This window comes from Pelophylax lessonae (genome assembly GCF_965119305.1).
Source record: "Pelophylax lessonae genome assembly, chromosome: 2".
In the NCBI taxonomy this organism is placed as follows: domain Eukaryota; kingdom Metazoa; phylum Chordata; class Amphibia; order Anura; family Ranidae; genus Pelophylax; species Pelophylax lessonae.
This window is the reverse complement of record NC_138769.1, coordinates 644886236-644903007: the sequence shown is the minus strand read 5'-3', so window position 1 is coordinate 644903007 and position 16772 is coordinate 644886236. Positions and strand designations below refer to the sequence as shown.

The following is a 16772-nucleotide window of genomic DNA, read 5'->3' as shown; positions in this document are numbered from 1 at the left end:
ATCTGTTTTTTTGACATTCATCCGTTCCAAAAAAACGGACATTGACAGAAGCGGATGAAAACAGATGTAACGGATGATCATCCGTTGTCATTCGTTTTTACATAGAGATGCATTGATGTCCGTTTTTCATCCGTCAACGGATGGATGAAAAACTGACAAACGGACCGTATGGGTGAAAGGGGCCTAAGGGCTCTTTCACACGGGCGGTCCGATCAGATCCGCCTGTCAGTTTTTTAGGCGGATCTGATCGGATGCCCCATTCAGCCCTATGGAGCAGCGGATGTCAGCGGTGACATGTCCGCTGACACCCGCTGCCATCCGCATCCGATTCTGTCCGTGAAATCCGGATGGATGGAAACCCTATTTTCCATCCGTCCTGGGGATCGGATCGGATGGGATCGGATGAGAGCGGACAGCGCACAGCCCCATAGAGAGCAGCGGGGGCTGTGACACCTCCCTCTCCGCACTGCAAGCAGAGACAGAGCTGTCATCCGCCGGCTCAGCGGGGATCGCGGATCGATCCCCGCTGAGCAGCACGGATCCGCCTACAGAGGCGGACCGTGTGAAAGAGCCCTAAGGCAATATTCTTGCAAATTTGACAGTAAAATCTTTAAGCTGGTTTTCTATAACCCCTTGCAACTGAATTCTGTTCTTTAAGGTTTTTTTTTTTAATCCACTGCCTCTAGGTGGGGCTGCATTACTCGGTGCAGTATGCTTAGTAGCTGGAAACACGCCTCCATTGTCACATGACTATTCATGACTATACCAGCAACCATAGAGATTTAGGGGGCGAAGTAGTCTGCTAAACAAGAATAATCCCAGGATGAAATCTCTGGCTGTGTCAGCTGGAACTTTTTATGTTTAACCGGAGGGCAACATTAATTTATTTTCTCTTTTCATTGCAGGCATACTACAAAGTTAATGATGAAAGACGAATGTATGTTTCAGAAATTTCCCAGGTTTGGATATTATCATATCTATATAGTACATATTGAATAGAATTTCTGCCCTTTATCTTTTTTGTGACCAGGATCCATGCTAGATGTCAGATTTAGCAGCAGCAGCATGTGCCAGTTAAAGTGTATCCAAACCCTAGAATAAAATGTTCTATGCAGCTTACCAGTCTGATGTGGCTGCATTCGTTTTTGTTTTTTTTTTTCAAGCTTTATTAGCTGGTAATACTGCTGATCCTGCCATTACCTACTTCATGTTCTAGTATTATAACACTCACTCCTAGTCATGGCTGGGACAAGGGGTGGGCAGGAGGGACAGCTGCCCTGGGCGCAATGGTTTACTGGGGGCACCTTTCTTCTGTTTCAAGGCTGACAGGAATAGGGACAGCAGCAGTGATTTTGACAAGCAAGTGACTGCTGGATGTAGGATCCCTTAAGCTCGCACATCATGAGCGGGGGAGGGGCACAGTTTGGAATCTTTGCCCTTGTCCCGACACTGCTCCCAGTACACAGGTACACAGTACTTATACCTAGAGAGGCAGCATGATCACCATAGGACTACAGAACACCTTCCTCTCTTCATTACATAGGATGTGGTTTTCAGTGTTGGGGTAGTTACTCAAAAAATATAACTAGTTACTAGTTACTAGTTACTTCTGTAAATTGTAATGAGATTACTTTACTAGTTACTGCATTTGAAAAGTAACTTCACTACTTATTACTTTACGCTCCTCTTTCCTAACTGACGGTGTAGAAGAAGATACATGACACTCTTTCTGCATAGAGTTTATTGTATAAACACAGGCTTTGGGAAACATGAGAACAAAACCTGAAAAAACCGAATAAAACATAAAGTGCAACAAAAAGTCATAAACTTCATCCCTCTCTATTCTTCCAAATAACGATTGTATCGCACGGCTTGGGTAACGCAGGAAAGCGCGTTCCTATAGCCTAGTGAAGTAGTGTAGTTACCAATATTAGTATTGTAACTAGTTACGTTACTTCGTTACCAAAAAAAGTAATGTAGTTACTTTGTAACTCGTTACCCCCAACACTGGTGGTTTTGTGTAGTTCACAGGGGTAACACGGGCCAAGCTGATAAAACTTCTTTGGATTTCTGAGCAGCAGAGGCTGTAAGTTATAAGCTAACTGGGTTTCTGGCATATCAACAGGAACTTTGCCAACCACAGCCAGGGCCGGTGCTAGACTATTTTGCACCCTGCCTACCAGCTACTTGCGCCCCCCCCCCCCCCCAAAAAAAAAGACATACAGGTAAATACAGTGGGTACGGAAAGTATTCAGACCCCCTTACATTTTTCACTCTTTGTTATATTGCAGCCATTTGCTAAAATCATTTAAGTTCATTCTTCTTCCTCATGAATGTACACATAGCACCCCATACTGACAGAAAAACACAGAATTGTTGACATTGTTGCAGATTTATTAAAAAAGAAAAACTGAAATATCACATGGTCCTAAGTATTCAGACCCTTTGCTCAGTATTTAGTAGAAGCCCCCTTTTGATCTAATACAGCCAGGAGTCTTTTTGGGAAAGCTGCAACAAGTCTTTCACACCTGGATTTGGGTATCCTCTGCCATTCCTCCTTGCAGATCCTCTCCAGTTCTGTCAGGTTGGATGGTAAACGTTGGTGGACAGCCATTTTTAGGTCTCTCCAGAGATGCTCAATTGGGTTTAAGTCAGGGCTCTGGCTGGGCCATTCAAGAACAGTCACGGAGTTGTTGTGAAGCCACTCCTTCGTTATTTTAGCTGTGTGCTTAGGGTCATTGTCTTGTTGGAAGGTAAACCTTCGGCCCAGTCTGAGGTCCAGAGCACTCTGGAGAAGGTTTTTGTCCAGGATATCCCTGTACTTGGCCGCATTCATCTTTCCCTCGATTGCAACCAGTCGTCCTGTCCCTGCAGCTGAAAAACACCCCCACAGCATGATGCTGCCACCACCATGCTTCACTGTTGGGACTGTATTGGACAGGTGATGATCAGTGCCTGGTTTTCTACACACATACTGCTTAGAATTAAGGCCAAAAAGTTCTATTTTGGTCTCATCAGACCAGAGAATCTTATTTCTCACCATCTTGGAGTCCTTCAGGTGTTTTTTAGCAAACTCCATGCGGGCTTTCATGTGTCTTACACTGAGGAGAGGCTTCCATCGGGCCACTCTGCCATAAAGCCCCGACTGGTGGAGGGCTGCAGTGATGGTTGACTTTCTACAACTTTCTCCCATCTCCTGACTGCATCTCTGGAGCTCAGCCACAGTGATCTTTGGGTTCTTCTTTACCTCTCTCACCAAGGCTCTTCTCCCCCGATAGCTCAGTTTGGCCGGACAGCCAGCTCTAGGAAGGGTTCTGTTCGTCCCAAACGTCTTCCATTTGAGGATTATGGAGGCCACTGTGCTCTTAGGAACCTTAAGTGCAGCAGAAATCTTTTTGTAACCTTGGCCAGATCTGTGCCTTACCACAATTCTGTCTCTGAGCTCTTCAGGCAGTTCCTTTGACCTCATGATTCTCATTTGCTCTGACATGCATTGTGATCTGGAAGGTCTTATATAGACAGGTGTGTGGCTTTCCTAATCAAGTCCAATCAGTATAATCAAACACAGCTGGACTCAAATGAAGGTGTAGAACCATCTCAAGGATGATCAGAAGAAATGGAAAGCACCTGAGTTAAATATATGAGTGTCACAGCAAAGGGTCTGAATACTTAGGACCATGTGATATTTCAGTTTTTCTTTTTTAATAAATCTGCAACAATGTCAACAATTCTGTGTTTTTCTGTCAGTATGGGGTGCTATGTGTACATTCATGAGGAAGAAGAATGAACTTAAATGATTTTAGCAAATGGCTGCAATATAACGAAGAGTGAAAAATTTAAGGGGGTCTGAATATTTTCCGTACCCACTGTATATACAAAAGCAGCAGTCGTTTTTATATAATATATACAAAAGCAGCAGTCTTTTAATATAATAATAATAATATTAAATATATTATATATAATATAATATTGGGGATCACACAAGACTGCTGTTTTTGTATATATTTGATTTTCTTGCTGATATAATATTGGGGAATGGCACACAAGACTGCTGCTTATATAATTTACTGCTGATATCACACATCGTCCCCATCTCTTCTCTCCTCTTACCTAAGATCATCATTTTTTTTACTCCCTGCGCTTAGGTGGGTTGTTCATTTTGCCAACCAAGGGGACTTTATTTACTATGTATGTCTGTCCAATGTTCTTGTTTTAGCTTCTAACAGTGGGATTTTGGTGGAGGGCTGGGGGGGGGGGGGGGGGGTGTTATCTATGTAGCTGCTGGTACCTGCTTGCAATATGCCTTGGGTTTACCAATGCCAATGGTTCCCCACAGTCCAGTATCCAATATATATTTGTCCAAACTATAAATACCCATAATACTGACTACAGGAAATGTGGAATCTGACTGCAGTGTGTGTATACTATACATATAATAACATCACATATGGAAAAAATAAGAAAGAAAATGGAAATCATCATTAAAAATAAAAAGTTTCCAACATAATGTAGCACTGCCCCCTTGGGAGCGGCTGAGAATGGATTCCTGGATTCCTCTGGGTTACCCATAGCAACAGTCTGTTAAACTTATCACTTTAAGTACTTGGCTCAGTCAGTGAACAGTCCAGGGGATTTGTTTTTTGTATTTTATTTGGAACTGGGATGGGAGAAGGGATAAGTTGGATACTCCAACTTAGTAACTATGCACAAATCCTGAGGACATCTAACTGTAGTGTGTGCAGCAAAGCCGCTGCTTCACCTTGCCACTGGAGTGAAGATATAAAAAGTGAACTATTCTTTAGGTTACTCTTCAGGGTCCTAACTTGGCACCCCCTTTCTTACTTGCTGTGTGTGCTAGCTCCTGTCCACTGCCTCTCCCTGGAGTAGTCCCCTTCCTGGGCAGACCCCTGGCAAGCTCCCTGGTACTCACGAACACTGGTTGCTCTGCCACTTGCTCCACTGTCAGTTTCCTCTGGACCTCCTGGCTCAGCACCACACTTTACACTTCTGGTCTACTAGGCCGACTGCCTGTGACCACTTTCCACACTGACAGGAGGAGAGACAGCCGTCACCCTCCTCCTGGGACATGGCTTCCTGCCCAAAAACGCCCTGTCACATGTGCCCTTGGCTTTTGTGACCAATCCCAGAATGCCCTCCCACTGGGACAGCCACAAAAGCCTGTTTGTCACTGGCTGGGTTTCCTCCACTGCCCAACATGCTCCCCTATTGGATACAGTGAGGACACTCCCTTAGACCAAGTGAATCACACATGGACTCATGTAACAGGCAAAACTACTGGCCAGGCTCCCCTGATAAGCAGAAGGAGCAAACAATGCCTTTATCTAGCACCTACCTAGGAGGGGTGCTACAATTGGAAAGAGCCAAAAGTAAACATAACAGGATTTCCTGACGTTCACAGAAATAAACGAAATACATTTTCAAGTGTCAGATATAGTACTTATGGTTCCAAGTGATCTGATTAGCTAGTTATAAGATCCTAGCAATGCAAAGTTATTAGTAGTAAACATATATTGAAAACCAAAACACGTAATACCAGGCAGAAATGATTACAGGCCATACACTGTACCTTACTGAGCTCCAGCCTCCACAGTACACACCGTGTGGGACAGCCAGCAACTGTGCAGGTTCCTCTCCTCTGTTGTGGGTGGGACTGAAGAAGGCAATGAGGACACGTTGAGGTGGGCGGAGCACCGTGCCCATGCTCAGCACCTCCTTGGCTGACACAGCAACTGTCCTGGCACACTGCTGCCAGCCAGGCTGCAATCGTATTCCCAATAGGGATTGGTGGGGTCTAGTGGGCGGCGTTGTCAACCAATCCAATTCACACACAGATAGTGCTACCTGGACCGTGTGTGAGGCCTGCACACTGCACAGCAATGCACAGTGAGTGACACCCACAGTCAGCACAGCACCATTCAGGCAGAGCGAACTACATCTACATGCTGATCTATCTGGGCTGGCCTGCACCCTCCTGGCTAGGCTAGGCAGCAGTGCTCCCCTAGGCAGCTACCTAGTTTGCCTTGCGGGAGCGCCGACCATGATCACAGCAGTAACAGTCATGTGAGACAGTAATCGCTCGACCTCCCGGGTATTAATGCCTACTTAAAGGGCCGCTGGGAGGCAATGTTAGGGGGTTAACAAGCCAAAAGGGGGGCAGATAAAAGAAGTTTATTGTTGAAGTTTATAAACATTTTAACTTGAGCATAATTCTGTGAAAAATGTTCAAATGGTTTTTATTTGGTACGTTGTTAGAAAAACGTCCCTATTCAGACTTTTTATTATAAGCGGACAATGAAAACATGTGAAAGAATGCATTATTCACTTTACCAGCTTATAACAATCATTTTTAAACCTTGTTGTTGCTGTCTTTCACTTTATTAGCTAGAGTACTTCTTTCTGCGTTAGACACAATGAGAGTCCAGTTTTTTGGCTTCGGTTTGTTTGCAAACAATCCCATGTGAATACTATGATATAGTGATCGCATGATTGAGAACCATGCTGGTTGGATCCCGCTACTGTATCAGGCCATTGCAAGGAATACAGGGATCTCCTAGAACTAGAGGCTAGGAAATAGTGCGAGATGATAGTTTTCCTATAAAACATTTGTTAAAGTGGTTGTAAACCCCAAAAATCCAAACTAAACTGAACATTTCAGCAAAGGAGCAGAAATCTACTGTCCTCAATGTGGCCGGGAAAAGAGCATCTTGTCATCTGCAATCCTCCCATCTTTTCTACAGTAAAAAAATCCGGCTCCTTAAAAAAAAAAAAGTGTCGCCACCCCCCCCCCCCCGCCTCCTTTGAGTGACAATCTTAATGTGGAGTCAAGCCAACCTGCACACTGCTAAGCCGTGCTAGGGAGTGAGCCGGGGGCGTGGTCAGCTAGGAGGGGAGTTTAGTGACATCATAATGCGCTGATCATATTAATACTACAAGTTGTAAGCAGATCTGAATGTTTGATATTTCTTAGACATGGGGTTTACAACCACTTTAAGGTGTATCTAAATCCAAGAACACAAATGTAACATATTAGAGCTTACCAGTCCTCAGATGTGAGGCTGCATTCATTTTCTTTTTTCAAGCTTTTTTTCTCGGCCAGTAACACAGTTCCTGTCCTAGTATGACAACACCTATGCAGGGCTGTATCTTGGCCTAGGCCAACAAGGCCCAGGCCTAGGGCAGCACTTTGCAGGGGGGCAGCAAAAAAGCTAATGGGGCTGCACTGATATAGACTGCACTGATGGGCACTGATATGATGCACTGATAGGCTGAACTAATGGGCACTGAGAGGCTGCACTGGTGGCCACTGATGAGGCTGCACTGATGGGCAGTAATGAGGCTGTACTGATGTGCACTGATAAGGTGGCACTGATGAAGCTGAACTTATGGGAACTGATGAGGATGCACTGATGGGCACTGATAGACTGTAGTTGTGGTCTGTGGTTTACAGATGACAGGGCGGGTCATAAACAGGAAAGGGTGTGGCCTTTACAGGAAGGGGTGGGTCACAATTAAATTAGGGGTGCCCAAGTTTAGTCAGGCCTAGGGCAGCACAAAACCTAAATACACCACTGCACCTATGCAGTGCTACCTGCTGTGTCTATGGAGGAGCAACCTATTCACTCTACGCTGGTTCTGATTTGGTGTGAAGTCAGCAGCTCTCTATGAAAATAAGGACATTTTCAGTCCCAGGGACACCCTGCGGGTCAGGGTGTGACAAATTTCCACCCTTTCTCCACTTCCCACTAAACAAAATGAGTTATGCTTTAATTGTGACTCCTGATACCAGGGCCAGTGCTAGACAATTTTGTGCCCTAGGCAAGCCCAGCTACTTGCATCCCCCCCCCCTCTGCAGTCAGCAATGTAATATCTGTGAGGGAAAAAAAAACACAGAGTAACAGAGATAGTGTGCAGTGAAATGCAGCCCCTAAATGAACACATGTCTGTGACAGGCTTATCGTCCAACTGTTCCATCCAAGGAAAGAAACAAAGGGTAGAACCACCAGTGCCTCCGCAAGAGGCCAGATTGCCTGCCAAGCCGCCCTATATACTCCCCATGGGAGAGAATGCACCGCCCACACTGGTCCCCCATCTAGTGTGCGCGCTCGCCCAGTCCAAGACCCACAGTTCAACTGTGCATGATGGCCGACTGCACATTCGTAGCAGAACCAATGACCGCCATCTTGAAAGAGGGCAGGGCAGTGGCATACTGAGCTCCTGGCACCAGAACCAACAGGGAAAGCAGGAAAACCTGTTCCTGGGCAGCAGTGCGCCCTAGGCGGCTGCCTAGTTTCCCTAGTGGTAGCACCGGCCCTGCCTAAAGCTTGCAATAGATGCAAGATACATTCCTTATAGAGTCAGGATTTGGTGGTGTTTCCAGTGTGACTTGCTCAGCAGACTGAAATGTCTTGTGCACAGTTCAGTGTGTCTTTGCATTATCCTTTTTAGGAACCATCAACAACATCACATCAACACAGATTTTCCATCAGATTCTCTGAGGAATAGGGAAAACCTGGGGTGATAAATGAAAGGAGCACCATCAAATCCAGGGAGGCTTTGAAATTTTCATGGCCTCCTTTTGTCATTGATCTTTTAATGCTATGCATATAGTGATCATACATGTAGCGATTTGCGATTGATTTAGCTACAATGCAATACTGACAGAAAACACTGTTTGAAAACATGATCTAAATTTAAATAGCTTATTGTCAAAACAGCCATTTATTTGATCTGAATTAAAATCGACTCTCCAACACACATGGAAATGTACTGTATTATATATGTACTATATTACCAAGCCATGAACTTTAATGGCATCCCAGTCTTAGTCCGTTGGGTTCAAAGTTGTGTTGGCCGAACCATTGCAGCTATAACAGCTTCAACTCTTCTGGGAAGGCTGTCCACAAGGTTTAGGAGTGTGTCTATGGGAATGTTTGACCATTCTTCCAGAAGCCCAAAGGAGTTCTATCGGGTTGAGGTCAGGACTCTGTGCAGGCCAGTCAAGTTCCTCCACCTCAGACTCCCTCACCCATGTCTTTATGGACCTTGTTTGTGCTCTGGTTTTGCAGTCATGTTGGAACAGGAAGGGGCCATCCCCAATCTGTTCCCACAAAGTTGGGAGCAGGAAATTGTCCAAAATGTCTTGGTATGCTAACGCCTTAAGAGTTCCTTTCACTGGAACTAAGGGGCCAAGCCCAACCCCCTGAAAAATAACCCCACACCATAACCCCCCCCCCCCCCCTCCACCAAATGATTTGGATGAATGCACAAAGAAAGGTCCATAAAGACATGGATGAGAGAGTTTGGGGTGGAGGAACTTGACTGGCCTGCACAGAGTCCTGACCTCAACCCAACAGAACACCTTTTGATGAATTAGAGCGGAGACTGTGAGCCAAGCGTTCTTGTCCACATTAGTGCCTGACCTCAGAAATGCGCTTCTGGAAGAATGGTCAAACATTCCCATTGACACACTCCTAAACCTTGTGGCCAGCCTTCCCAGAAGAGTTGAAGCTGTTATAGCTTCAAGGGGTGAGCCAACTATATATTGAACCCTATGGACTAAGACTGGGATGCCATTAAAGTTCATGTGCGTGTAAAGGCAGGCGTCCCAATGCTTTTGGTAATATAGTGTATGTTCGATCAATCTGAGGTGATCAACAGAAATCTGCCATGGCAGATGGACAAGGGCATCTAGTGCCCAGGATGAAGAGGTGAAACTATGAAGTTGTGTAGGTGGAGCAGGTAACGAGGTTAAGCATAGCTCGTTGAGCCGTATAGTATGTAACTTATGAGTTTATTAGTGGTGCACATTCTGTCCTGCAGTAAACTATGGGGCAAACACTGTTAAAAAAGAAATGCCCCAGCATCAGTTTAGGTAAAAAAAATGTCACGGCGTCATTGGTGTCACTGGAAGGAAAAAAATACCCTGCTTCCTGGTGTCCCTGTCAGGAAAACTGTACTTATGGCGGTGGCGTCACTGGGAGGAGAAAATGCACATGCATCGGTGATGTCGCTAAAAGTAAAACATACCCCTGTGTCGGTGGTGTTATTGGAAGGAAAAAAAGCTCCTGCATTGGTGGTGTCACTAAAAAGGGAAAAATGTCCCTGCATCAGTGGTGTCACTGGATACAAAAAATGCCCTTGTATTGGTGGTGTCAGTGGAAGGAGGGCTACTTTGGCATTTTCTTCCATGGGATAAAGGAGGGGAGGTGTGTGGGGAGGTACTCTTTGGATGCATTTATCTAGGGAGCCCTGTTTGACTCTATGGGAAGGAGAGGAGTTGAGGGGTTCTTTGAGAGTTATGGTGCCTATGAGAGGGGGAAGCGAGCTCTGAGGGTGAGGTGACTTGACCAGAAAGAGGGAGAAGGAGAAGCTGCCTTCATTCGCAGGTGGGCGACGTGCTGAGCAATAGGCCTGAACTGTAAGAACACAAAGATGTTCTGTTCCCAAGAAGCACCCACTCCCTGCTTTTCCACCTGGAGTAGGCTGACATTGGAGGGAGTAGAGAGCAGTATCCTCCCTCCAGCAGCTATTGTGGCCCCAGCTATGGGTTTTTTGTGCCATGCCAAGACATGAGCAGATATTAAATGTTAGAGAATAAAATGGTTATTTATGGTAGATGTAGCAGGGATTAATACATATGTGACAGTTCAGGACGTTCACGCTTTGTATTGGCTTTTGCACATTACTAGATGCTTGAGGCTGTAATAGTCTTATTTACAGTGGGTACGGAAAGTATTCAGACCCCCTTAAATTTTTCACTCTTTGTTATATTGTAGCCATTTGCTAAAATCATTTAAGTTCTTCTTCCTCATGAATGTACACATAGCACCCCATACTGACAGAAAAACACAGAATTTTGACATTGTTGCAGATTTATTAAAAAAGAAAAACTGAAATATCACATGGTGCTAAGTATTCAGACCCTTTGCTGTGACACTCATTTATTTAACTCAGGTGCGTTCCATTTCTTCTGATCATCCTTGAGATGGTTCTACACCTTCATTTGAGTCCAGCTGTGTTTGATTATACTGATTGGACTTGATTAGGAAAGCCACACACCTGTCTATATAAGACCTTCCAGATCACAATGCATGTCAGAGCAAATGAGAATCATGAGGTCAAAGGAACTGCCTGAAGAGCTCAGAGACAGAATTGTGGCAAGGCACAGATCTGGCCAAGGTTACAAAAAGATTTCTGCTGCACTTAAGGTTCCTAAGAGCACAGTGGCCTCCATAATCCTCAAATGGAAGACGTTTGGGACGACCAGAACCCTTCCTAGAGCTGGCCGTCCGGCCAAACTGAGCTATCGGGGGAGAAGAGCCTTGGTGAGAGAGGTAAAGAAGAACCAAAAGATCACTGTGGCTGAGCTCCAGAGATGCAGTCAGGAGATGGGAGAAAGTTGTAGAAAGTCAACCATCACTGCAGCCCTCCACCAGTCGGGGCTTTATGGCAGAGTGGCCCGACGGAAGCCTCTCCTCAGTGTAAGACACATGAAAGCCCGCATGGAGTTTGCTAAAAAACACCTGAAGGACTCCAAGAAGGTGAGAAATAAGATTCTCTGGTCTGATGAGACCAAAATAGAACATTTTGGCCTTAATTCTAAGCGGTATGTGTGGAGAAAACCAAGCACTGCTCATCACCTGTCCAATACAGTCCCAACAGTGAAGCATGGTGGTGGCAGCATCATGCTGTGGGGGTGTTTTTCAGCTGCAGGGACAGGACGACTGGTTGCAATCGAGGGAAAGATGAATGTGGCCAAGTACAGGGATATCCTGGACAAAAACCTTCTCCAGAGTGCTCTGGACCTCAGACTGGGCCGAAGGTTTACCTTCCAACAAGACAATGACCCTAAGCACACAGCTAAAATAACGAAGGAGTGGCTTCACAACAACTCCGTGACTGTTTTTGAATGGCCCAGCCAGAGCCCTGACTTAAACCCAATTGAGCATCTCTGGAGAGACCTAAAAATGGCTGTCCACCAACGTTTACCATCCAACCTGACAGAACTGGAGAGGATCTGCAAGGAGGAATGGCAGAGGATCCCCAAATCCAGGTGTGAAAGACTTGTTGCATCTTTCCCAAAAAGACTCCTGGCTGTATTAGATCAAAAGGGGGCTTCTACTAAATACTGAGCAAAGGGTCTGAAAACTTAGGACCATGTGATATTTCAGTTTTTCTTTTTTAACCACTTAAGCCCCGGAGGATTTGGCTGCTAAACGACCAGAGGGCATTTTGCGATTCGGCACTGCGTGACTTTAACGGACAATTGCGCGGTCGTGCGACGCTGTACCGAAACGAATTTGGCGTCCTTTTTTTCCCACAAACAGAGCTTTCTTTTGGTGGTATTTGATCACCTGTGCGATTTTTTGATCACGCGCTATAAACAAAAAAAGAGCGTAAATTTTGCAAAAATAGCAATATTTTTCCCTTTTTTTTATATGAAATTCCCCCAAAAAAAAATGTAAAAATCAAAATTTTTTAATATTTTCGGCCAATTTGTTTTATGCTACCTATGTTTGGTAAAAAAAATCGCAAAAAGCGTATTTTGATTGGTTTGCGCAAAAGTTATTGCGTTTACTAACAAAGGGAAAGATTTTTGTCATTTTTGTTGTTTTTTTTTTTAACGCGTAATGGCGGCGATCTGCGATTTTTTTTGCGGTACTGCGACATTGCGGCGGACAGATCGGACCCTTGACTGACATTTTTGACACTTTTGGGGTTACCAGTGACATTTCTACAGTAATCAGTGCTATACATATGCACTGTTACTGTAAAAATGCACTGGTAGTGAAGGGGTTAACTTTATTTGAGAGGGAGGGGCTGTGTGTGTCCCTAGGGGCGTGATTCTAACTGTGATTGGCTGTGGCTTCAACTGTATGCAGAGTGATCAATGGATCTACATAGTAGATCCATGTGATCAGCTCTCATACAGAGAGGAGAATGACAGGCAGCTTGTTTACACAAGCTGCCTGACTATCTCCCTCTCCCCCGCCGATCGCAGAGTGGCCGGCGGCGATCGGGTCCGCCGGTCACGCGCGCGGGGGGGTCCGTGACCACGCGGGAGCGGGAGCGCGCCTCCGGCGGCGCGCGCTCGCTCCCTAAACCCTCACAGGCGAGCGACGTAGACCTACGTCACTTTGCCTGTGAGGGGCTGACCGCCCACGTAGATAGTCGTGCGGCGGTCGGCAAGTGGTTAATAAATCTGCAACAATGTCAACAATTCTGTGTTTTTCTGTCAGTATGGGGTGCTATGTGTACATTCATGAGGAAGAAGAATGAACTTAAATGATTTTAGCAAATGGCTGCAATATAACAAAGAGTGAAAAATTTAAGGGGGTCTGAATACTTTCCGTACCCACTGTATATGAGTGTTACCAGGTACTGATCTCCCTTTCACACTTGGACTACACAACACCGACTTTCCAGGACAACTGTCACTGCACATAATATGCAGAGAAAGGAAATGCTGCATTATATATCAGTACCATTCCATATTATATATATGACGTTTTAATGCACTTTGCTTTGTGGAAAAGTTCATTTTATTATTTTCTACATAATTTAATCAAAGTGACAGGTTGCGGGAACACTGTCAGCGTATTATTGGGGCAAGATAAAACCTTTTGTATGAACAAGCATGCGCAGTACAGAACAGCTGTTTACTAGGGCTTTTAACTAATCGTGTTTTTTATAGTCACCTTTTAATGATCCAAGCAGATTTGATGCAGTTTTACTTCTAATAAATAGATCCAAAAACAGAGAAATTCACAATTATTTTAGGAATATCATATCTGTTCATGCCTGACTGCAGTATATTTTCCATAGCAAACCAAAATTAAATTCCATATTCACTTTATTACCAAGAGTATTGGGATGCCGGTCTTTACCACATGAACTTATGGCATCCCAGTCTTAGTCCGTAGGGTTCAATATTGAGTTGGCTCATCCTTTGGCTGTCCACAAGTTTTAGGAGCATGTCTATGGGAATTTATTACTAAATTCCAGAAGCGTATTTGTGAGGTCAGGCACTGATGTGGACAAGAAGGCCTGGCTCGCAGTCTCCACTCTAATTCATCCCAAAGGTGTTCTATCGGGTTGAGGTCAGGACTCTGTGCAGGCCAGTCAAGTTCCTCCACCACAAACTTGCTGATCCATGTCTTTATGGACCTTGCTTTGTGCACTGGTCTAAATAATTTGTTGCAGGGGGGATTATGGTGTGAGGGTGTTTTTCAGGGGTTTGGCTTGGCCCCTTAGTTCCAGTGAAGGGAACTCTTAAGGCGTCAGCATACCTAGACATTTTGGACAATTTCATGCTCCCAACTTTGTGGGAACAGTTTGGGGATAGCCTCTTCCTGTTCCAACATGACTGCGCACCAGTGCACAAAATAAGGTCCGTAAAGGCCTGGATGAGTGAATTTGGGGTGGAGGAACTTGACTGTCTTGCACAAAGTCCTGACCTCAACCTGATAGAACACCTTTGGTATGAGTTAAAGCGGAGACTTTGAGCCAAGCCTTCTTGTCCAACATCAGTGCCTGGCCTCACAAATGCGCTTCTGATAAAATGGTCAAACATTCCCATAGACACACTCCTAAACCTTGTGGAAAACCATCCCAGAAGAATTGAAGCTGTTATAGCTGCAAAGTGTGGGCCAACTCAATATTGAACCCTACTGACTAAGACTGGGATGCCAGTAAAGTTCATATGCGTGTAAAGGCAGGCGTCCCAATACTTTTGGTAATATAGTGTACAGTGGGTACGGAAAGTATTCAGACCCCCTTAAATTTTTCACTCTTTGTTATATTGCAGCCATTTGCTAAAATAATTTAGGTTCATTCTTCTTCCTCATGAATGTACACATAGCACCCCATACTGACAGAAAAACACAGAATTGTTGACATTGTTGCAGATTTATTAAAAAAGAAAAACTGAAATATCACATGGTCCTAAGTATTCAGACCCTTTGCTGTGACACTCATATATTTAACTCAGGTGCTTTCCATTTCTTCTGATCATCCTTGAGATGGTTCTACACCTTCATTTGAGTCCAGCTGTGTTTGATTATACTGATTGGACTTGATTAGGAAAGCCACACACCTGTCTATATAAGACCTTCCAGATCACAATGCATGTCAGAGCAAATGAAAATCACGAGGTCAAAGGAACTGCCTGAAGAGCTCAGAGACAGAATTGTGGCAAGGCACAGATCTGGCCAAGTTTCAAAAAGATTTCTGCTGCACTTAAGGTTCCTAAGAGCACAGTGGCCTCCATAATCCTCAAATGAAAGACGTTTGGGACGACCAGAACCCTTCCTAGAGCTGGCCGTCCGGCCAAACTGAGCTATCGGGGGAGAAGAGCCTTGGTGAGAGAGGTAAAGAAGAACCCAAAGATCACTGTGGCTGAGCTCCAGAGATGCAGTCAGGAGATGGGAGAAAGTTGTAGAAAGTCAACCATCACTGCAGCCCTCCACCAGTCGGGGCTTTATGGCAGAGTGGCCCGACGGAAGCCTCTCCTCAGTGTAAGACACATGAAAGCCCGCATGGAGTTTGCTAAAAAACACCTGAAGGACTCCAAGATGGTGAGAAATAAGATTCTCTGGTCTGATGAGACCAAAATAGAACTTTTTGGCCTTAATTCTAAGCGGTATGTGTGGAGAAAACCAGGCACTGCTCATCACCTGTCCAATACAGTCCCAACAGTGAAGCATGGTGGTGGCAGCATCATGCTGTGGGGGTGTTTTTCAGCTGCAGGGACAGGACGACTGGTTGCAATCGAGGGAAAGATGAATGCGGCCAAGTTCAGGGATATCCTGGACAAAAACCTTCTCCAGAGTGCTCTGGACCTCAGACTGGGCCGAAGGTTTACCTTCCAACAAGACAATGACCCTAAGCACACAGCTAAAATAACGAAGGAGTGGCTTCACAACAACTCCGTGACTGTTCTTGAATGGCCCAGCCAGAGCCCTGACTTAAACCCAATTGAGCATCTCTGGAGAGACCTAAAAATGGCTGTCCACCAACGTTTACCATCCAACCTGACAGAACTGGAGAGGATCTGCAAGGAGGAATGGCAGAGGATCCCCAAATCCAGGTGTGAAAGACTTGTTGCATCTTTCCCAAAAAGACTCCTGGCTGTATTAGATCAAAAGGGGGCTTCTACTAAATACTGAGCAAAGGGTCTGAATACTTAGGACCATGTGATATTTCAGTTTTTCTTTTTTAATAAATCTGCAACAATGTCAACCATTCTGTGTTTTTCTGTCAGTATGGGGTGCTATGTGTACATTCATGAGGAAGAAGAATGAACTTAAATGATTTTAGCAAATGACTGCAATATAACAAAGAGTGAAAAATTTAAGGGGGTCTGAATACTTTCCGTACCCACTGTATATGCCATAGCCTGTGTGCATGCATTTAAATACATCACAGATGTGTAGTACATTTTGTGAGCAAAAATTTGCTTGATTTTCAATCCCCAGCATACACACATATTCTTTAGTAAATCAGGGTCATTGTTTTAGAATTATGACATATTGTCTCAAAATGTTCAGGTTATTATTTTTGGCCCCAGTGTTCTTCCATACACTTAAAATTGATATTTCAGTTTTGGAATTTGCTGGTTAACCACAATGCTCTGGCAAGATCTCAGTTCTTGAGTTCCCAGGTCTGTACACCTGCTTGATATTTCCAGGCATTTATCCCTGGGAGCATACTGTCCTAAGGGCTCTTTCACACTTGGAGTCCGTCGGACGGAC

The 16772-nt window shown here is 44.8% G+C and overlaps 1 protein-coding gene across 1 annotated transcript in view; it reads left to right on the top strand.

The window, feature by feature from the left end:
- LOC309546485 (coiled-coil domain-containing protein 169-like) overlaps positions 1 to 16772 on the top strand; it is an 88477-nt gene that overhangs the window by 35497 nt on the left and 36208 nt on the right. The window contains exon 6 of the mRNA XM_082246220.1: positions 906 to 959. Coding sequence (XP_082102346.1) covers positions 906 to 959 — 54 coding nt within the window. The remainder of the gene's footprint in view (positions 1 to 905; positions 960 to 16772) is intronic.